The sequence below is a fragment of the Astyanax mexicanus genome, chromosome 3, assembly GCF_023375975.1.
Source record: "Astyanax mexicanus isolate ESR-SI-001 chromosome 3, AstMex3_surface, whole genome shotgun sequence".
Classification (NCBI taxonomy): Eukaryota; Metazoa; Chordata; class Actinopteri; order Characiformes; family Acestrorhamphidae; genus Astyanax; species Astyanax mexicanus.
In genome coordinates this window covers 50850220-50874302 of record NC_064410.1, presented here as the reverse complement: position 1 = coordinate 50874302, position 24083 = coordinate 50850220, and the positions used below count along the sequence as shown (strand labels likewise).

At 38.1% G+C, this 24083-nt stretch overlaps 2 protein-coding genes across 3 annotated transcripts in view; one reads left to right on the top strand and one right to left on the bottom strand.

Annotated features, from left to right (window-relative positions):
• ankib1a (ankyrin repeat and IBR domain containing 1a) overlaps positions 1–20821 on the bottom strand; it is a 29429-nt gene extending 8608 nt beyond the window's left edge. Inside the window, exons 1-14 of one of the 2 annotated variants that reach the window (XM_007245722.4) lie at positions 20543–20821; positions 15168–15447; positions 11719–12019; positions 9948–10130; positions 9159–9276; positions 7439–7647; positions 7177–7265; positions 6184–6328; positions 5776–5936; positions 5499–5587; positions 5237–5367; positions 596–730; positions 196–282; positions 31–97 (exon numbers count right to left, since the gene is read on the bottom strand). In XM_007245722.4, the coding sequence (XP_007245784.2) occupies positions 31–97; positions 196–282; positions 596–730; positions 5237–5367; positions 5499–5587; positions 5776–5936; positions 6184–6328; positions 7177–7265; positions 7439–7647; positions 9159–9276; positions 9948–10130; positions 11719–12019; positions 15168–15355 (1903 nt within the window). In that variant the 5' untranslated portion in view covers positions 15356–15447; positions 20543–20821. The remainder of the gene's footprint in view (positions 1–30; positions 98–195; positions 283–595; positions 731–5236; positions 5368–5498; positions 5588–5775; positions 5937–6183; positions 6329–7176; positions 7266–7438; positions 7648–9158; positions 9277–9947; positions 10131–11718; positions 12020–15167; positions 15448–20542) is intronic. The other variant, XM_007245721.4, reaches the window with a different exon arrangement.
• rad21b (RAD21 cohesin complex component b) overlaps positions 1–24083 on the top strand; it is a 634821-nt gene that overhangs the window by 68558 nt on the left and 542180 nt on the right. The window lies entirely within an intron of this gene.

Sequence of the window (24083 nt, the reverse complement as noted above, 5' to 3'; positions counted from 1 at the left end):
TTTGACCCTTGAAATCTGATTGCTACTCACGGCCGATGAAGGCTTTACTCAACTGCTCCATCTTCTCTTTGGCCGTTTTCAGGAGGCGCTGTTCCAGCTGGAGTGAAGATATTAAAGAGCTTTTAAATACAGTATCATCAGTGCTTACCAACTAAACAGCAGCACAACCAATTTAACCCAGGCTGAAGTGCTCACCTGGTAACTGTGTTCATGGTTCTTGTATCGAGTGTAGTAGTGCATGAAGCGGTCGAGTTCCTGAAAGCTCTTATGCTTTTTCTCTGCCTGTGAAAAGACATGCAATTAGGAATAATACTGGTAACCTTTGGAAAAATTTGAGCTGTTTATCTTTTTAGTCTGAAAATGGTGTGAACATGCAAAGAAACATTTCAAAGAAACACATTTATATGTAACACAGTGCTTATTTTAGACACATTTGTAAGCTTAGTACAGCTGAATCATAAAAGCCTGATTTTCATTATGATTTTCATTATGTATTTCCAGGAAGAGAACAAAATGCTCCTAAGCAGAATGAAAAATACTGCAGCGCAGTGTGTGTGTGTGTGTGTGTGTAAGAGAGAGAAAAAGAGTATACAACCTCCACAGTCATCTCCTTCGACTGCTCCTCCACCTGCTGAATGACCTCGTAGCGAGTGCAGCGGTAGTAGCCACCAGTGGAGGAACTGTGCTTCTTCCATTCCTCCAGGCAGATCCAGCAGAAATCATACTTACACTGGAGAGAGAAAAATCCTTTATAAACTTTCACGTATGCATCGAATTGACCTTTTTAAACTTCGGGTTGTCTTACTTCCTAAAGTAATAAAAAAAAAAAGCAGAAATAAATTAAACATGTACATAGAGGGGCTCCGAGTGGTCCAGTGGGCTAAGCACTGCCACTATGATCAGGAGATCGCTGGTTCAAATCCTGCTTGCCATCGACTAGCACAATTGCACAATTGGCCTTGCTCTCTCTGGGTGAGTAGATGGCGCTCTCTCTCCCCACTGCACTCGATCAGCACAAAGCGTCTGTGAGCTGATGTATCGGAGTCGCTGCGCTTTCCTCCGAGCACGCTGTAATCAGCAGCAGTACAAAAAGAGGTGGTGGCTGACTTCACATGTATTAGAGGAGGTATGTGCTAGTCTTCACCCTTCTGGTGTTGAGTCATCACTAGTGATAGGGGGAGTCCTAATGAGTGGGTTGGGTAATAGGTCATGTACATTTGGGAGAAAATGTATATAAATTGTTTCAAGGAATATTCATTAAAAGTTGCAAAATTCAAATGTGGGCCAAAATGATTGACCCCTTTTTTGTATTTATTCACCCACTTTCCTTGATTATAATTAATAGATCCAATTGTGATCTTGCAGACTTGATCTCTTTATTATTTAATCCCTCTACACCCAATCCTGCTTATCAGGCAATTATTAACCATGTTTGAGCAAGAAAGGATTTGTGCAGGCTTTTATTTTATCAAGTACCTCTAGAAAGAATGTGAACCCTTTACAATCTTTAATATTTATGCATGAATTTTATCTGAAATGTGGCCAATCTTAATGTAAGTGCCTAAATTAGATAAAGAGAACAAAATTGAAGAAACAACACAAAAACACTTTCCTGAGAAACTATGAAAAAAGCTTCTGACGTTCTCAAGGATCGCCTTTGAATTAGGCATCCCAACAGAAATGTTGTGAATGACCTAAAAATAGCAGTTGAAGCAGCAGTTGCCAAAATTCCTCCAGCTCACAGCAGGATTAATCAGCAGTTACTGGAAACCTCTGGCGTCCTCCTTTCTATCCTGCCATGCATACTTTTCTTATTCAGGTGGACTCAGACTGCACTGACTTTACTTAGAGCAGGAAATGCCTGTATGCTTTTAGATGTTACCCTTTTGTTCCTTGTGACTTCCTGCAATAGTATTCATCATATCCTTGGAATGAATTTGTTAGATGACCACTTCTTGAAACGGAAGCTGTGGTACTGAATTTCCCTCGTTTGTATACCTGATGCCTCGCAGTGGATTTGTGGAGGCCAAACTCAGAAATGTATTTGGATTAATGTATGGCATACCTCCATAAACCTGTGTGGTAAAGGATAGACTATATATATCCCCATTCACACTGAATAGATTTTACTTTTGGAGATGGGGTAATGGATTTGTTACCAGTTTTTTTTTTGTTTTTTTGTGATATATATTTTTTTGTGATTTAGTATCGTCTGAATGCACATTGTGAGTTATATTTACAGGCTGTGAGCTTAGTAAATATTTCAGCCCTCGGTAACAGTAAATTTCACCATCATGGGCCATTTAAATCTGTGACAAACGTCAGTCAAATCCAGAAGACTATCTAATTTAAACTGGACTCATAGACACTCCCTTTCTGGCAGCTTTAGGTAGATTAACTGGATAACATAACCTATATACAGTACCGGTCAAAGGTTTAGACACACCTTTTCATTCAATTTATTTATTTATTTATGTATGTTCTACATTGTATATTAATATTACAGACATAAAAACAACTAAGGGACATATATGGAATCCCCTGACTGAAACCCAACTGAGATGATGATTTGAGGTAATTTGAGATGAGCTGAAGCTTCACAGCGTGAAGGAAAAGCAGCAACTATTGTTCAGCCCCTCCAGGAACTACTTCAAGATACATAGAAAACTCTCCCTCATGAAGCCACTGAGATTAAAATACCAAGAGTGCGCAGATATGTTTTCAAAGATAAATGTGGCTACTTAATAAAAGTATATAAATTATAAAACATATTCTGGTTTGATGAACACAGGTATTGTATATATAGGTTTCACTACAAAAATATATTTAAACCTTATAATGTGTTATGATATTTCATTATATCTAGCGGGTAATAAGACTTTATTTCGCAAACAAGTCGATTACCCACCCCTTATTGTGTGCATTTTACAGGTCTCATGTAGTAAAACTACTAAAAATCTAAGTTTATGCTGCTGACACATGGAACATACCACTCAACTTGTACCTGATAGTCTGGACTTAATGACCAAATTTGGATAATTGCATAATCAATAAACAAATGTAAAAATGTGTGCTTTTGCATCAATTTAATAGTTGAGTTTAGCAATTTAACTACATAGATGTTCTGATTAAATACACTGTGTTTATACCATATTAATTCATACTACAGCCTAAATAAAAATTACTGTTTAGATATGAAAACTCATGTTTGCAGGATGTCATTATTTTAAAAAATCTAATAAAATGGTTTTATGATAAGAAACTAGGAAGTAAAGAGTAAATATCATCAACAAAATCAGTCTTTGAGAGCTAAGCAATATCTAATGTATTTATCTATTAAATGTGATACAAATCAGAGCCTGATTCCCCAAATCCGATTACAACACATTTAAAATAACAAAATCCCTGATCAGAAACAGTATCTGCCATGTTCTGGTTCTTGATCCTTTACAAACACTCCAACTGTCCTTCATTCACAGCACAAAAGCAGCAGCATAATCTTTCAAAGGATCTAATCAATGCTCTTCAGTCCAAAATGTCCTCTCGTTTCTAAGCAACAAAAGCAGTTGCTTCTCCGCAGGTAATGCGAGGTTAAGGGCTCTGCTACGTCCAGCGAGGCTGTAGTGCTCTTCATACAGAGAAGAGCTGCTTTTCACACTCATACCGTTTAGGGCACAGCCCTTAGCCTGACATGCTAGGTCTCAGACCATGGTGACTGAATGATATCTATTAAGATTAAAAGAAGAAACACTTGCATATTTCTTCAATAATTATTTCATCAAGAATTATTTCAGAATCAAGCCAGGGGGTCTGCCGCTCTCTTACTAAGGAACCCTGATTGCAATAAATTAGGCCAAATGTCTTTCAAGGATCCACACAGAGAACAAGTATGAGAAGAATTACAATATTCAAATTCAGAACCAGCCGTAAAGGCCTTTTCAAATGCCTTAACATCAATATCAACCTCTTTATAGCTTCAGTTTCAACACACAGCCCTCACTATTCTTGGATATTAATACATATCCTCAGCCCAACATGCATTTAGATTTCATTTTGCCAGTATTTGCCATCTTCTTTCCCATCAGCGTGAGGGTTCTGTGAATAGCTCACCCCTCCCCCGTCTCGCCGCCTGTCACTCAAAGTCCGAGTTAAGCCTTCATTAGGGAAATAACAGTGAGGCTGGGGCCTATACATAAGCTTTTATTCAGACACCTGCCTCTGACGTCAAAACAGCTCCTTAGCATCGCGCATGCTGGGTACATTATGGATGAGCGGCTGCCCAGCTAATTCATGCAGACGAACATAAAATGTCAGTTCTTCGTTTTTTTTTTGGGCATAACAACACAAGTAAACGGTCAGTAATTATTGACAAACACTAGCATTCAAGAGTTCAATAATGTTATTATATTTAGTGCTGTGCAGCATTTCTAAAGTACCCAATAAAATTGTTTAAAACTATAAAACTATCTGTTTCTTTGTATACTTTACAATCCTCCTTTTACCCTGTTCTTCAATGGTCAGGACCCCACAGTGCAGCTATCATTTGAGTTGTGAGTCATTCTCAGCACTGCAATAATACTAACATGGTGGTGGATTTGTCCAATTAAAACATAAGTGATTACTGGAAACCACAGTTTAAAACACAAAAACAATGTAATGTATTTATTTTTATGTTAATGTTCTTCCAAAAAAGGGACATTTAATACTAAAATATGTTTCTAGACTATATACTAAGTTAACAGTCAGGCTTCTACTGGTATGTCATTCAATTTGACAATTTTTGCAACAATCTATAGAAAATATTGACTGTCTGTGCTTAATTAAACATTTTATCCTGATGAAGGCACAGACAGTTTTTACCCTTGTCCTGAAAGCAGACTCCATGCAAATGCCACATCTACAATCAGTTATTCTAGTTGATTACTTGAGACTAAAATACTGATAAATACTGCTTAACATTGCTGTGATTCCTTGGGGGTTTCATTTTAAAACACAGTGACCAGCTTACAGAAATTGTGGCGGTGCCTATTAAACTGATTCCTTGAACTAGTAACCACCCCCTCCTATACCAGTTGCAGAGTAGGAGAGACCATACCTTTTCAAAAGTGATGTCATTTTTTTTTTTTTAAAAACAAGTATAAGACAAGCTCTTCAGTGGCTGAATTTGAGTTTAAAAGACATACATATATAAATCTGAATGGCAACAGTGAAGATCTACCTGTTGAATATAACTGACCTTGGCACATTGCATGTGATTGCAGCCTTCATTTTTCTGAATAGGCGACTTGCAGTTGGCACATGGTTTGGAGTTAGTGAGTAACCACAGGCAGTTGGCAGCATCTTCATAAGCTTCACTGACACCAGCCACTGCCCAAGAAAGTATAAAAAGGAAGATAAGATACACTTAAATTATGTCTACAGATTATGCAGATGTACACTATAAATACAAACGTGCAGACTAACTGTATTTCGGAAAATAAGTACTGAAATTTTCTTACGCTCTTCTGGCTTCATCTCAGAGACTTTCTGCAGCCACATTTTCCATGTCTGGCAATCACATGGTTCGTGGGCCTCACCGAGACACTCCCTGACAAGAAAGACAGAGGAAAGGAGACAGTATATTAACCAAATTTGCATCTTGAGAAAAAGCTAATTGAAAGATACATCAAGGCTTCAGGTAACATTCCATTTTTTTAAATGTTCAGTTTCATTGTTGATTTTACATTTAAAAAGAACAAATAGACATGCAGCTAAAAGAGTATCTGAGACACACACCAGCAGAAGAGGTGGCCTTTTCCACAATCCACAGCAGGAGCAGAGAGGAGGGGGAAGCCGAGGGGGTCTGTGGCAGCAGTGCCGGGTCTGGAAAGCCGAACTGCTCTCTCGCACCGCGCTACAGGACACCAGCGGATAGCTGGGTTGTTATCCACAAAAGCCTGAAAATGCGAAGAAGCAGCCACTATTAAAAAATATGGTCATTCCATACTTTTCAACTAAACAAGTGGAACATATGGTGAAAGGAACAAAATGCACAAAATAAGACTATCCAGTTTTCGCAGAAAGACATCTGTAAATAAAAATATGTCTATATATATGTTTATATATATCTATATTATATGTTTAAACATAGTAGTAGGTGCAGTTCTTTGTTATGTTAAAAGAGAAGGTCATTTTAAATTGTACCTTAATGTCAAACTGCAGGTAGCGTTTATCCATCTCTCTGGAAACCACACTCTCTATGACCTCAACTGGAACCAGCTGGAAGCAATCATAGGCTGGACAAAAGATATTATGCGCTTCTCCCTCCTGGATTTTCACGTTCAAGAACCTAAAACAAATCAAAAAGCTTTAAATTAGTCACTGAAATGATAATACATAAAGTATCCTGGTTCATTGCAAAACCATGTGTCTTGACAAATAGGAAGTGATCTTCTTTGACTTAGACCTCACTTACACCTGGTCACTACTTTTGACTAATATCACTACACATCTCTAGTTAGTCAGACAAAAATTTGATTGCTGTGTAGGAAGGAATATGCAAATACTTATATATCGGATGTACTTTTTTTTGGAAAAAAAGGTATAAAAAAGGTTTATCCAGCTGTTGTTGGAGTAACTGTCACTGCTGTCTCCACAAGGAAGGATTTCGAAAGTTGCTGGGAATTTGATTGCATTCAGTACCATGTGCATGAGTCCCCAGCTCATTCCAAAATACTTGTTGAAGCACCATCAGAGGATACAGCTGCACTGCTCCACAGCTCAATGTCCGCAGGGCATTAGGCATGGAAGTGTTGGTACTGACCAAACAATGAGGATACAAGTGAAATGATTGAATTTGAATTAATTTTCTGTAGCAGGTAACTGGGCTCACTCATGATCTTCTGCATTGTACTGTGCTGTGATGGTTCAGGCATCTGATAAATGTGCCCCCTGGTTGCCTCTCACTGGAATTGTATCAGGCATGACTAACTAGGAAGAGACCCAGGATAAGGTATTAATTATATCTCCCGGCTGGCCTAGCAGTGCTTGGGGATCCTCCTGAATTAGCAGTTAGAATTTGCTGGGGACAGAGATTCATGGGTTTCTGTGATCACAATAATGTCACAGCAAACCTGATTTGAAGTGGATTATAAATGGATGATAATGATGCTTTTTTTTTCGTTCCATGCAACTCACCCTTCCCAGCACGATCTACAAAACTCGTGCCCACATGGCATGTCCACAGGCTCCTCAAACACGGAAATAGCACACATGCATATTTCACACTGGAAGGAGAAAAAAAAAGAAATAGTTTATCTCACACAAACACACATTTTTTTACTGGACAATTCTTGTGTATTTGTGTAGAAAGAACACTTGTGGGAGCAATCTAGCCAACAAGCAATTATGGTTAAATGCAGATGTTAATTATCCTTCTGCCTGACAGAAAGTCACTCACCAGGGCAAGTCCCTCATCTGCAGGGGACAGGCTTATCTCATCGGGGGAAGTGAGGGTGGAGCGGGTGGTACGGGGCGTCCTAGGAGAGGGCAGGGTGTCCCAGGCATTGTAACCACTAGGTGGAGGGGTGGGCATCTGCACACCAGAGCGCTGACAACAGTTCTCCGCATTAGACATCCAGGCTTCCAGAAGCTTCTCTCTATCCCAGTCTGGCCCAAGAGAAGTGGGATAAACAAGGGATAAACAAGATAAGTGTCTGTTCCCTTCCACCCTTAAAATTCCACAAAAACACTGCTTAAAAGGGTAGTTTGCCAATATATGATATGGTTTGTTGTTTACTTTACTTATGTGAATTTTGCTTAATTAGTTTAGAATAGGATATGCTAGGTTAACATTGCTTACAAATAATGGTTGGTTTCAAGTCTTCTAAAGAACATGTTTTAGAACAAAGTACTAATAATTTATAGCTTACATAAACAACAAGAAAATTCTCCACATACATAATGTGTCCAAGTATTTGTGAACACCCCTTCTAATGAATATATTCAGCCATTTTATTTGGCACTCATTGCTTTCACAGATATGCAAATGCACAAACACACAGCTGTTATGAACAAAAAATGTACACATCAGATTTGTCAGTTCTTGAATGATTTGACTACATGACGTATAACTAATACGTCATGTAAATTTGATTTTCACTCACAAAAGATTTAAAATGGAACAAAATATGAGTACCATGAAAAGCAGCACACCATTAAATTATTACAGTGTATATTTCTGTATTACTGTTTATATTCACTGTCTGAAAATGTGATATTTATCAAGTTTACTGAAATGCTTTCCTGGTATCATTACAACTTTTCTGGGACATGCTTATTATTTTGCAAGCTTAAAACAAACTCACTGTAATTTATTCCCAACATTCCTTTAGCTTTGTGATTGATATATAGTATATCTACAACTAAAAATGGAATCATGAACTTTTGGCCCTGGATAGTGAGCAGGGTTACTCAAGTGCATGGAATGGAAACTCACGCCAGGCCAAAAATCTTGCAGCTCTACATGTAAATAAATGTGAATATTTTTTATAACAACAGTAGGGTTGAAGGTTTGTTAAGTTTGTGTAAGGAAAGTCTGACATCACATATTGATCTTTTACAGTGAATTCAAGTGAAGAATATCCCCTTAGCTTTTAGTTATTTACTCATAACACCTTTTAGATTTTCTGATGTGACCTAATCATAGCCTGGACACAAATTCAACTGAAGAACTATGAAAAGTTTGCTGTCGGTAAGCCAAAGACCATCTTCCTTTTTCCAGTTTGAATAGTTCTTGGAGGAGGAGTGGGGTAAAACCTAAAAATCCAGGTGTGCTCACTCTGGCTTCCCATAATCTTCCAAATGTGCTACCAAAATGCTTCTACCAAGTACTGACGGTAGGGGATTTATAATTAAAATAAGATCTATTAAGTTTACAAAACAAAACCCAGTCTGTAGTTGTATTTTGTTGCTTGTGGCCTAGCACTACAGTGGGTTTCCCAGAAACACAGGAACACAATATGACACATCTAAATTTATGTGTTTGCCTGTCTAGAAATATACACACATGAATTATAAAAGTGGACTGTATATAAATCCGTTCCCCTTCAAGAAACAACCTTTGAACTTTTTGTGTTGGGAAACAGCCAGTGGCATCCCATAAAGAGCAAGAGCCATACCATGAGCTCGTAGGAGAGCCTCAGCTGTGAAAAGAGGAGCCTGCAGCATGTCGGCTGTCTCCACTATCAGCATGTCTTTCAGCCGCCGTAGGTCCTGAAGCTTTAGTCCCTCATATGGCTAGAGAGAGAGGGAAAGAGAGAGGGAGAGAGAGAGAAGGAGGAGAGAGTGAGAGTAAGAGAGAGAGAGGGGAAAGAGTGAGAGTAAGAGTGGGAGGGAGAGAGGCAGAGAGAGAGGCAGAGAGAGAGGCAGAGAGAGAGAGAGAGCGAGCAGAAACACAATTTAAAGTTATTTGGTGTTAAATAAAGAAAACAGTTTACGTTATGTCTCAAACATTAAACAATGCTATCGACTGTCTCCAGCTGCCACTACAAATGAAAGTATGGCTGTTTCTAATCTTCCTTTAATGTGACAAAACCTTTCCACTGGCACAACATCAGGGCACAGGAAATTAACCTGTGTGCACTTTCTTTGAGGAAGTGATATTGGCAGGTCACAGCTCCATGCCAAGGGTAATAAAAGTCTAACACACTCTCTCTCACAAACACATACACAAACACACACACACACGCTAAATGTTTGTCTCTGTTTGTCATGCTTCCTAGTTCTGCCAAGATATTTGAAATGCCACCGCTCTGTAATAAACAAAGCTGAGGCATTTCTGTGACTGTAAATCTGCCTAAAACAACCATTGTTCCATTTTTACTAAAATTTCACTTATCCCGCCAGTGCTGCTAGACCAATATAAGAGAGGACTCATGATAATTGTAAATGTGGAAAAAACAGTGCACCTCTTTGCGGTCCAGGGCTGCATACTCTGCTTCTATCTCCTGAGCCCCTGGGTCCTGGGAGAAGACCATCTGAGACTCCAGACTGAGGGCCAGCTCCTTATGATGCTGTTTCTCTGCACAGTCACAAGGAGTCTGATGCTCCTCATTCTCCACAAACAGGTCCGCCGCACTCTTCACCAACAGCTGAGCAACACAGGGATGATGGCCTATTAATGGTCGCTTAAAGATTCAAATGGTAATAAAACTAGGGCTTCTGCTTTATAAAGTAAACAAGCATTTGCATTTTAATATTTCTAATTTTGTTTTATATTATTTTATATTTTAAATCTTTACCTAAGCCTACAATACTCTTGCTAGTAGGGAAACATTTTGTAAAAAAAAATAAGTACATGAAAAGGGATGCTATGGTATTAAAAAACTGATTTAGTGCATTTTCACAGTACATGTGTTTGCAGTGTGCAGGGTCACTTAAAGCATGAGCCAAAGTACGTCCACTTTGGCTGCATGCTGCTGCCTGATGATAGATAATAAAAAAAGAAAATCTAATTTGTCTGCAATTATTAGATACGTCCAAGTATAACAAATGCTGACAGTAAGGGTGATCGGATAAAAAGCAGGCCCTGATTTTCTGCAGATTTATTGAATTAACACCAGTGTGAATGACAGAGAGAAACTTTGCCGGAATTGTGTCCCAAACCACGACCTATGCATCCCATTGGAGTTCTGCCATTTTGTAATCATGTCCAAAAATGTAGGACAAGGTTTTTAATTTTCAGGGCAAGAATCTCACCATGTACTTTAATGAATAGTGCACAGACAATGTATAGAATGGGGCATGGAATGACCATAATTGATTGCATTGTTTGATGTGAAGATTGGGATGCAGCCCACCCCACCCAACAGACTGCAACTCTTAGCACTTAGAACCTTAATTACAGATCTGCTGCTCATTATACTGTACATTGATCATTATTGTCTACGCAAGTCATCTTTCAGTTATTCTGCTACTTGGAAAGTTGTCACAATGGTTCATCATGACAAATATTCTCTAATATCTTATCTCTAATTAAAAAAAAACATCACAGCAATAAAGTCATTAATGTAACAATGTGTCTCAAATAGTCCAATTCTGATCCCTCTAATAGATTTCTTTATAGTGTCTTGGATTTTTGCATGCAGGGGATAATTAATAGGGCACAGTTTTGTACACAGCTTACTCTATTATTTCAAATAATGTTAATTAATTTGTGTTTAAAGTGAAACTCAGTCCTCTAGCTGACAAAAGAGATCAGAGCTTAAAACAACATGCAATATGAAACACTACACTTAGCTCACTGTTGTTGATTAGGCCACCTCTGTAAGGCCCCAGCATTGTGAAAAACAGCGCTTTTAGCGGATGCTCCCAAGATACTTTGAGCTTGTTAATGGTGTACAAAATGAGTTTTCTTTGCATGGGCAACACTATGTCCCAATTGCTAGCATTGTAAGCTTGTTGGGAGCATCAGCAAAAAGCATTGTATTTTCGGAATGCTTTGGGTGGAAGGAGGTGGCTACTGGACAAAAGTTCATATTCATTAACATGTTTCATCATACCCCACTTCCAATTAACACCGGATTTCCCCTTTAACTGGTTGCTGTTCCCCCCACTGTACTGAAGTTGTACTAAACTATAAGGTCCAAGCCATGGTGTATACAGAATTGTTTTTTTTTATGAAAATACTATATGAGCCTAAGGCTACAGCACTCCACATGCTGACAGCTCTCTCTGTACCTCAACGCAGCTCTTCATGCCGGCTGCAGCCGCGTAGTGCAGGCAGGTGGTCCTCTTGTTGTCAGTGGCGTTGACATCAGCACGCTCGTACTCGCCCTGGTCAAGCTTGGCCCCCGTCCACCTGAGAATCATCTGGAGGCACTCAGCACGGCGCAGCTCGTCCAGCTGCGGGCAGCTGAGGCGCGGCTGCAGAGCACCTTCACTCAGCAGGATGAACGGCCCCATGCACAGCATGTGCAGAGAGGTCTCGTTGTGCACATTGCGCTTGTTGGGGTTGCCATCCTTGCAAAACAGGAAGGACCTAAAAGATAGATAAGAGAATATTAACATACTTCAAAAGCCCTGAAATTGTGATTTAACAGCTGCAGACTACAGATTCGGTTTAGAGGGGAATTTTTATGCTTTCTGAGACATCTGTTTCATATTAATGTGTCTGTAAATGTAAGGCACAAGCATTTCCTAGAAAGTGGATGGTTGGGGTGGGATATAATAATAATAATAATAATAATAACAACAACAACATGATGCAAGTTACTAGTGCAACACCACCACATATAATCAATACTGTGAATAACACTGTTGAATATGCAGATATTGATGTAAAACATGAAATAAAGATTCTAAATTAATTGAATTTACAAATTATTCCTCAAAACAAGAAGTAGTTTAGTGTTTGTGTTCATTGTGTTCAAATTCTACCTCACTCTGCCTCCAGCTTTTTTATGTCACGTGAGCACAGTCTGCAGCATTCCCAGCTGCATATGCACACAGGTAATGCAGTTTCCTGAATATACCAATCGGGTTTACTGTTATTCATGATGTTACTGCACTTCTTTCTGTACTGGTGTTTATCATGATAAACAATAAAAATATGATTTACCTTACAGCCCTAACTAATAACACTATTATTTTATTCATCTTTACTTTTCATGTAAGAAGGTGGCCTGAGTAGAAAGGTAGCAATGCTCAAACGACTCGCCCTCACAGGAAATGCAGGAAGCATCGTAGTTATTTTGAAAGACAGAGGCCAAAGCCCCACAGCTCAATATTTCATTATGTGGGAGAGTGCATTAGGAAGACATCATAACCACATTAACAGAGAGAACAGCATGACACTGCTCTGCCTAGCTGGAAGCACTCACTTCTTCATTGCCAAAAAAGATAGCAGGAGATAATAGGCCAGGCGGATATCATTTTCAGGTAAATCAACTTTGGGAGCCACAGTGTGATTGATAACAGACTCAGATTGCACTCCTGATAGGACTTGGGTTCATTTACACTCTTTTCAGAGTCAGGAGTGAAGGCAGCGCTCGGTGGACGACTAGGCCTCTCTGTAGAAGTGACTCAGCGCTTTGAGTCTTTGTTCCGAGAAGTCAGGGTGTAGAGCTGGCACGGGAACTTTATTAGTTAATGTAACTCCAAACAACAGAGTTAATTCTCTGTATGCTCTGCACAGTCTGAGCTATGTCGTAAACACCCTCCCCTTTCAATAAAGGGCTGCACGGATGTTAAGAAGAACAGATAAATATAATGACGTACAAAACCATCACACACATTCTGTTCAAAAGCATACAATGGCCTATTGATGCCAGATGAACAACAGAACAAGGTATTACAGTAATCACATTCACTATGTATATCCACTACCAATACTGAATATTTTTACCCACATATCAGCTGATGCTGACGCCAATGCAGAGGACTATAAACATGGAACTACGTCTACATTAATGATCATTTGAGATACATTCATTTCTGTAGGGTTACAAATGTTTGTGCATTTCTGAAGTTTTGTAAGCACTTTAAAGTTACTAGTTTTAGAGCATCACGTGTGTACCGGAAATATATGTCACAGAAGGCATTACCAACCACAGTGGACAGTGCAGCAGACAGTAATGATCATGACCACCAGTGCCTGGTTAGAACTGTTCGTGGCAATAGTCTCAATGCAGGAGGCCCTACAGACAAATGCTAAATGAAAAATAAAATTAAAAACACTTTCTGTAAAATATTTTTTTTTTCGAAAGCAATACAAATATTTTAAAAAGCTACACCCCAATGTATAAAGATCACTGAACTAAAAAGAACAATGCTTCAGTCTGAATTCATCCCTGTACAAATATGCAGTTCTGAACACAAAAGCCACACGTGAAGGGGAGGAGCCTCTATATCCGCTCGTGGTCATCTAAATCCTCCTGGCCTCTTTAAGCACCCAAGTCACTCAGTAGGAACAGGGAAAGAGGAGGAACAATGAGTCATAAGTAGCCAGCTGTCTTGGCGGGTAATTACCATACCAGCTATTTTCTCAGAGGGGGAGTGGGGGGGGTGGGGGGGGGGTGGCGGTGCAACCAGCTATTGAACATCTTCTGCACTGAACTGCCTGTGGCCTGCATGTGCAGTGCCTCGACTGCAAACACAATGTAAAACAATGGTGCATTCTGCAGCTATACGCTGCTAAGCATGACAGCTTTCTGCATGGTTTACCTCACCATACACAGTAGCTGCGGACTATGCCTACTGGGGGACAGCTCATACACTCCACACTAATTCTGTCTGTGGATCTTCTTCTCTGTGCTGTTGTGTGGCACAAAATATACAGGTTTTGAGGCAGTTAGGTGCATTAGGTTTTCATTTGCTGGGGGTCAATATTACATAATACAAAATAATACAAGCATCGTAAGACCCTACAGTGGATAGTGACGACAGCTGAGAAGATCATCAGAGTCTTTCTCCCCTCCATCACAGAGATCTACACCACACGCTGCATCCGAAAAACCACCAGCATCGTGGACGACCCCCCCACCTATTCCTCTCGCGGACTCTTCGCTCTGATTCCGTTGGGCAGGAGATACCGGAGCACCCGACCCTCCAATACCAAACTCTGCAACAGCTTCTTCCACCAGGCAGTCAGACTCCTCAACCCACAGAACAAAACCCTTCACATACACACAAAGACTTAACTGAACCCACCTATCACTCTACGCACACACAAAGCACACAGAGACTGAAATATCTCTATCCCTTATTAGCAATATTTGCTGCTTCATTCTTTAATTTTATTATTATTTTTTTATTGTAGTGTTACAGTTCTATGTTTTCTATGTTTGTTTATTGTGTTGTTGTTCTATGTTGTACCATGGTTCCGGAAGAATGCAATTTCTTTAGACTGGGTACCTGTACTCAGATCTAATGACAATAAAAGCCTCTTGACTTGACAACTTGGAAACAATGTAAAAAAACAACCACTAGATTCACAACAGGTGAAAAAGTGGAAAACAGCGAATTGTATTTTATATTTTGTTTAATAAAAATACTTTTTTTTTTTTTTTTTATACTATCAAAAGTGATCAAATGTCAAAATGCTCCACTGCTCTGGGGAAAGTCACTCTGCTTAGTAAAATAACTGTTCCAGAAAAATGATTCAGCTGTGTTCCAGCTCTGGCTCTTACCTGATAAGCCGGCTCATGGCATGGCGTGAGGCATAGTGCAGTGGCGTGTTGTGCTGGTACGGCTCCCCATAAGAAGCGTTGGGGTCCAAGGCCTCCTTAAACTGCGGATTGTTCTCGTAAAGGTGCCAGGCCAGCACCTCATCCCCGCTGATCAGCGCCTTGCGGAACTTGGTGGCTGTGTTCCCCATGACCAGGCCGGTATGGGGCGCCACAGAGCGGCCAGCGCCCGCACTCGCCCCTCTGCAGTCGGCGTAGGAGCACTCAGGTCACATACTACGTTCTGTGAAATCAGAGTTGAGAAAAAGGTCACAACCTATTGCAGCATGTTAATCATCGTCTATTGGTAAAACCTGTATCATAAAAGTCTGTTCATTACAGTACACAACACATTTTAAACTACATCACCAGGAAAATGAAAGCTAAAGCATTTGCTTACTAGCTTAGATGTCATTGAAAATAACCTTCAGCAATGATCTGCCGATCTGTTGTATGCAAAAACAATTATTTTGTCCGTTATTTTAACCGGTTTGGCTAAGCTATGGGTGCTGTAGGCCAGTAATCCTTTATGTATTTACAACGGCAGTTTGTAACTTGAAGCAACTTAATGCTTTGGAAACCTGCTTTACAGCTCTTTCAGGCTGATTATGTTACAAGTAGCCAGTGAAAGCCACTGTGCTTCTATTCTTTTGGGTTTTTTCACTAACTGCATAGAAAAACGGCCAGTTCCACATTTTCAAATCTGCAGTTCTAACTAGAGACGGCAAATGTCAGCACAGTATCTGAACTGGTATCTGAAAAAAAATATTAATCCAAACTGATCCTATAAAAAATCTAGCCCACAAAAATGCACACACTCTACTTGTGAGGGATTGTATTGTTAGCTGTGTCTTTCATCCTGTAGGGTAGAATTTCTCTTAGGGAAATTGATATAATTAAGACACCCCAGATTTAAATAAGACACTTAAAGGCTCCATGATATTTAAAAAATTTGATATTGCAATATGTTTTCTGCAACATGTATTGTAATATTTACACCAGATTTATGAATTTCACAAGTAGTCAGTGATCATTTCATGATATCAAGAATGCACTCTGGGTATCCAATACTGGAGTAATTTAAAGGATACGGGACGAGTATACTCTGCCTTTGTTAGATATATCATATAAACAGTGAACAGAAACTGTTTCTTTTGTACTAACAAGTTTTAGCATGACATATATGATACGTGACACTTAACAGGACACTTAATGTCCTGCAGTGTGACTATTGTACATGTGTGATTTCCCTACTGCATGATAAGAAGTAGAGTAGTAGTAGAGAACACCACCATCGTTACTTTGGCAGACTAGGATTAAATTAGTATGACGAAAATTGAAAATCAAAGGAAATCTGCAAGGAGCAAATACTTTTTCACATCATGATACACACACACACAGATACACAGACACACAGACAGACACACACACAGACAGACACACACAGACAGACACACACAGACAGACACACACACAGACAGACACACACACAGACAGACACACACACAGACAGACACACACACAGACAGACACACACACAGACAGACACACACACACAGACACACACAGACAGACACACACAGACAGACACACACAGACAGACACACACTTTAATGTAATGATGTAGTACTGGTATCTGCACAGGAAAGAAAATGAGGTATCATGCCATCTCTAATTATTTTTAAGTATTTCCAGCTAGGGCTTAACTCATTTCTCATCAAGGCAGTCTAAACAGTCTCTGATCCACCGGTAAAAGTCTGAACCTGACCTTTCCTTCCTTCATTCATTCAAGAGATGAGATTCCAGGGATTTTCCTGGAATCTTTCTTCTCTAGAGCTGCCAGTACAAAATAATTTATGAAATCCCAGACTCTCTTTTATAACACAACCACTACAGCTAAGTGCATAAAGTCTGGTTGATATGGGAAAATATTTTTGTCCTGCAGAAGCCATTTTCTGCTCTAATAAATCTCCTTAAAAGGGCCGTGGGAGACAGAGTGAGCGGCGGCAGCAGCAGCAGGTGCAGCGTCAGGGCCGCGGCGGCGGCGTGGGGGCCAGCTACACCCTCTGGGTTGATTTTTGGGTCATTGTGTCTGCCATGCTTGTGCCCTCTCACACAGTCATTTTTCATATCACAAACTATGTTAGAAAACGAGGTTGGCCTGCTGTAAATATCTAGCTTATCTAAACAGAAATGTAAAACGCCACGTTTCAGGTGGGTGAGTTCACATCAATCTACAAACTGTTCTTTTCCACAGCCTTTACTCATACCATGTCATTACAGCTAAATAAATAATTATCCCACACGTCCAAGCCACTCATTTTACAGTTTATACAAGCCTACAAGCACTGTCTGTTTATTTTAATAGATTTACCTGATATGACCCAGCGGCTGTAGGCTGCTTCCTGGCATTACATTCAGCAGTAATAAGCTTTCACAACATTCACTAAATACACTGGCAGATAATCAACAACCAAACAGCTACTATAACAGCACAGCCCACACACTCATCATAGACAAGAAGCAATAAAAAAAAAGAACAAAAGAAGAAACAAACAAAAAAATTTTAATGTAGGGCTGTCTATTGGCTAGAACTGATCCAAAATATAAAAGAAATCTGTGTGGTCAGTATTCTGTATAAAACTTCCATATTTTTTTACATTGCAATTATAGGGTGCCCAATACAAATAAGTGGCACACAAAGAAGACAAATATTTGATATTGGGATATAAAGAGAGCTTCGCCATTTATAGGGCAGCAAACATAAAAAAAAATCTTATTAAAACATACTAAAGCAACAACCATTCACCTTTGCCCTCACAGAATAAAATAAATGAGTTTTTATTAGTTAAAATGATAAATTAAGTCTAGTAATCTGTCCAGTAATTTTACATTAACATACCCATTTCTTAAACAACCGTCTACTGCTACCAATATGATTTCGGGATCATTGTGCATCCTTAATACTCTGCCCTGCCTGCAAAACTAATAGAACACACCCCTCATTTCAATCTTAAACAAATCAGAACCAGAATAGACAATAGCTGTTTGTATCTAGTCTGCCAGCTGTTTAAACCCACAAATTATTTATGTCAGTTTAACCTACATGTGTAATAACTGTAGAAACTCCCCAAGTTATCAGATTTACAAACACATACCCTAGTCTTTTACCAACTGTCTTCCATGGAAAGCCATTTGGTCTAAAATCATACCAGCAATACCAACCCAACTAAACTCACTTATTAGCAAATCTCTCTTTAGATATCAGCTATAGAATAATAAGTAATAAAAGTAACAATATATTCTATCTAGATCTATAAAGCAATTTTGACTAGAAATATTGATGAAATTACATATCCCTAATGTAATTCTGACTATAGTCATATGTTTCCATTGATTTACATAGAAATTCACATATTCTTTTCTATAATCATTTATTTTATCATTTTACTTGTGGATATCTAAAATTATATTATGGCGATTTAAAAATAAACACATCCAGCAGTCAAAATAAAATGAGGAATTCCTTAAAATAACATGTGTACTAGTGAAAATTATTTATATGTGGGACCTTGACTTTTTACTAGTCAGAATTACAGTGTAGCTGGATATCTAGAATGACTTTTTTTACTATTAAGTAAATGCGGATATCTGTAAATGAAGGTGACATATTTATGGGTAAGAGAAAGTAAAATTCCATGTAAATCAGTATAACCATAGCTATTATACACAATAATATCACCAACATTTTTGAATATCATAAACAATATTATATCCTGAAATATCAACCATAACACACACACCTAATTATCACAACAGGGACCTAATTTTTTTTTTTAGCTAAAGATAAATTCACACTTCTCATTTCCTGTTATATATCTACTACAGACAGATTATCTTTGTCCAGTATAATTTAGTTTAATCCTAGATATATGGAGATACTTGAAGGGCATTATAAGTATCATGTCATTCTGAATCATTACATTTTTATTTTGTTGCAGTTGTGTATTCTTGAAATATTTTTTATAATTCAGTGTTTTGTCATATCGGCAAGAGTATTGTTATTGTGAAAATTCCATGAAATATTGTAATGTTATTTTAGGGCCATATCGCCCACCCCTAATTATAACTGTTATAACTACAGTAATTTACTTACAGTTTTGGTGATTAGACTAACTTGATAGGATAGAAATCAGAGCTGACACTTAACTAGTATGTGTAGTTAGCTAACTAACTGCATTACAGAGCCAATTTATTTCAGTGTAATTCATATTTCTCATGTAAACATGAGTAATGACTTGTGTCTGTTGTCATTTTAGGCTAAAAAAGCTGGTCAGTCTTCTTTGTTTCTTGGTAAAATAAAGATTTAACGTTGCTCAACTCATCATATATAAATACAGACCACTTCAGTTTCTGAATCAGTTTCTCTGATTTTGCTATTTATGGGTATATGTTTAAGTAAAATGAACATTGTTGTTTTTTCTATAAATGGACATGGACAACATTTCTCCCAAATTCCAAATAAAAATGTCATTTAGAGCATTTTTTTGCAGTAAATGAGAAATGGCCGAAAAAAAACAGAGCTTTCAGACCTCAAATAATGCAAAGAAAGTTTAAGAGTTCAGAAATCAATATTTGGTGGAATAATCCTGGTTTTGTTCACAGTTTTCATGCATCGTGGCATGTTCTCCTCCACCAGTCTTACACACTGCTCCTTCAAGCAGATCATTTTAAGTGGTCTCTTTTTTTTTTTTCCCCAGAGTTATATATGAATAACTGAGGAGACTGGGAGGGAGATGCCCCTGTTGTTAGATCGGTAAAGGTTAACGTTGGCTTTACATAAAATTAAATCAGTAATATCGATGTTAACTAGCTAACCATAGCTAATTGATGTTAAACCTCTTAGCTAGATAGGTAACTAAGCTGTGTTAGCTAGTTTATCTGCAGCAGAGCTCTCTCTCTTACAAACAGCAACTTACCTGCTGCTTAACCCGTTATTTATTTACATCAGAAACTCTATCACCACCCAACCGAGCAGAATAATTTAGCTAGAATTAGCTAACCTAACTAGCTAAGCTCAATCTCAATTCTCTATTTAAAAAAATGACATTTAGTACAATAATATCCTATTCCAATACGCAGAAACCACATACTATTAACATTAGCTAGCAAGCTACCTCAAAACCATAAAAGCCCATAGTCTTCTGGTGTCTCCAGGCTAAGCTAAGCTAGCTGTATTGTAGCTAAACAGTCAGGAAAACACCACACATAACATACAGCAGCCGGTAGGCTAGCTAAACTAAGCTAGCTTAGCTAACGTAGCCACATACATAACATACCTCATCCTCATTGATTTGGCTGGACAGCGAGTAGAGAGCTCTTCGCTGGTTAAAGTAGAAAATAAAGGGCTTAATTAAAACATCCAACCTGTTAACACGCTATACCGCCATCGTTATTTCTCTACGAGCCAAATGCTAGAGATGCTTCTGAGACAGCAGGCATGCTAGCTGGGTTAGCTAAGTGTGTTGTATGCTGAGTGTTCCACTACGCTGTGGTAAGGTAGGTAGGTGGGTGAGAGAGAGAAAGAGAGAGGGAGAAAGAGAGAGAGAGTGTGTGTGGCTTTGCTCTTCTTTCTTTTGCTTCTTCTTTAGCGTTTCAGGGAAATTAAACTACAAAAAGTTTAACACTGCCGCCTCCTGACTGGATTGCTCTACTAAACTATCCAAGCAAAATGTTCCCTCCAACAAAACTAAATTTTTATGACACATTTTAATTTTAGTGCGTTCATCAAGTTGAGCACATATAACAGTGCATATTTTATAAACCTTATGAATTAAAATATAAAATTCTGCTTTACACCAATAATAACAGTAATAGTAATTACTATTTCACCAAATAATCAGTAATTTTATTTATCACTGATTTATCCATCGTTAAGGTTATGCTTAGGAATTACAGTTTAGGGTTGGAGTAGGGTTTTGGTAGGGGTATGTTTAGGTTTGGGTAGGTGACAGTCACTGGTGATAGGTGATAATCACATGACTGACCTATTGTATAATACACTGCCTGGTAACAAAAAAAATGATGCTGCAATTGGTCAGGTCTAGGTTCAGCAACAGTATGTGCTCAAAAAATAAGGTCAGGGCTACCTGAATACACTAAATATAGACCAGGTTATTCCATCAATGGATTTTTTTTCTTTCCTAATGACACGGGCATATTTTAAGATAACAATGTCAGGATTCACCGGGCTAAAATTGTGAAAGAGTGGTTCAGGGAGCATGAGAACATCATTTCCACACATGGATTGTTCACCACAGAGTCCAGACCTTAACTTCATTGTGAATGTTTGGGATGTGCTGGAGAAGGCTTTGCGCAGCGGTCAGACTCTACAATCATCAATACAAGATCTTGGTGAAAAATGAATGCAACACTGAAATAAATTTTGTGACACTGCAGAAGCTTATTAAAACAATGCATGCTGCAATCAAAGCAAAAGGCAGTTCAAGTGTTTAAGAGTTTTACAATTTTTTGTTGGCAACTTTTTTTAGATAGACATTTGCTTCTGCCAGAAACCTGTAAAGAACTATTTTATGTGGTAGTGTTATAATATTTTATAATTTTCCTTAAATGAAATACAAGCAGGAAGTTTGAACTATTATATTAGAACTAAAACTCGCAATCAACAACCTCTCATGTATTTGAAGATTATAGAGATTTTTTTACCCTTGCCCTAATTCCAACTAAAAGAGAATAATTGTCTTATTATGCTATTATATCAATATATCAGAGGCATTACACAAAAATATTATTTATCACAATTATTAAAAGTTGTAGGACAGTATGTAAGAGTTAAAGGTAGTTATCTCTAAAATTATGCAACTATGAATATTAGTACATTGCTCCATTCACTGTTCTATACTAGCAGTAAAATGTGAGTTTTACCAAAATTGTACAATTCACAGTATCAGTTTAACACTTAAAACAGTGATAATTTTAGAGTGCAGTGTGAGGGTTGTATTAATGCATAAATATTAATACACAAGTAATACTTAACAAATACTTATACTTTCACAAATATATATGAAACAATACAAAAGTAAAAGTTTTGTTTACTTACATTTATTTTTAGGCATTTTAGGCTGTAGTGAGAAAGCCGTTTGACCAAAGAGTAATGGAGAGAGGGCGTGGTTTAAAAAACACTTACTGAGAGGAATGTAGAAGTAAATAATAACGTAAAATTATTTTTTAAAATCCCAGTCAAAAATGATTTTGGAACCGAAAAGAAGGCTATCCCCTGTCTTCCATAAAATAGCCACTAGAGGACACTGCAGGAACACGTGAACTTATAGTGGTTGTTTTTCAGTCGACTGATGGGGTATAAATTAGTAACAGAATGTAAAACGTTCAGGGCCCATGCAGTGCTTATATCCTCTCTAATGGCAAACCAGAGCAAACCATCATCTTTGTCTAAACAAACAATAATTAGATTGAATTAATGCTGCTTGACTCAGGCTACAGTGTACCACTTGCCAGAACAATGTTAAAAAATAAAATGGTGTACCTCATTGCAGTAAAAAGTAAAAAGTGAACAAAAACACTGCAAGACTCTTGTATTGCTGCGATTTGCATTATTTATTCCACATATACTTTAGGTGTCTTGGGAAAAATCTTGAAGAACTAACTGTCCCTCAGCACACTCAATCAAATAAACAGACATATATGACAGAACACAATCATTTTTTTAAAGAACACAAATGATAAAACAGCAACCAATGACAAAATACAACTCAAGAGGACACACTTGGTAAAGTTCACTGTTACACCCAGAGTTTTAACCAGTTTCTGTTCGGCAACCACAGCCCAGCATACCCCAAATTCACACAACATTCAGGCCTTGAGACATGTTACACACATGCCTGCAACTAACCAATTAAATTAACTAATATAGATTAATTTAAAAAAAAGAGAAGAAAGAAAGGTGCGGGGGGAGATATGCCAGCACATTAGCTGCTGTAGCCAAGGAGACAAAACTTTGGGAGAAAGGCCATACAATAAAGTAATACTGAGAAAACGCAGTGAGAAGCATCTTTAAGGAAAGTGAGAAGAAATAACATTCATGACTTCGCAAACAACAATCTGTTTAGAATTTAATGTTTCGTTTAAACCATTTAAAATGACCAAAGCAACTCCGAACAAGTTTGTAAACCAAGTCCTTACTTTCCCAATTAATATAGTTAGTCATGGATTTTGCTAGTTTCATTTATTTAAAGTGTTCTTTATTTGTTTTTAGTTTTAGAGGCGCAAACACATACAGTAGGTGTTGCATTAGCAATGCTACTTAACCCCATAAACCTGACCTTTCACCTTTTAAAACCTGCAGTAAGGAGATATTAATGCAAATAGAAAACAAATTAAAATGAAAGACACCCTAAAGCCCTCACAAAAAAACAAACAACCTTTAAAGCCACAAGTGGAGATTTCTGGTAGAACAAATGCTGGACTAATGCTGCCATTCTACAGCTTCTACAGAGCTGATACCTGAACCCATTAATCACCAGCCTGGAAGAACCACATACAGAAATTCTGAATGATTTGTTTTTGCTACAGAAATCTCTGACTGTGGCTTTAATGCATTAATTTCATTGGTGGTGGAGTGTAAGTGAATGTAGTGTCTGCATGTGAGAGATTTACTGAGACACAGGGTTCTGAAGTGATGCCGTCTGGAGTGATGCACACTGATTTCTTTTAATATTAAAAACTGTAATATTTAAAAAATTCAAAAGTCAGCATTATTAAGATTTTCATAAACATATACTTATAAGTTATAAAATGGTTTAATATTATTTTTATGCTATACACTACTGCATCTGTAAACCA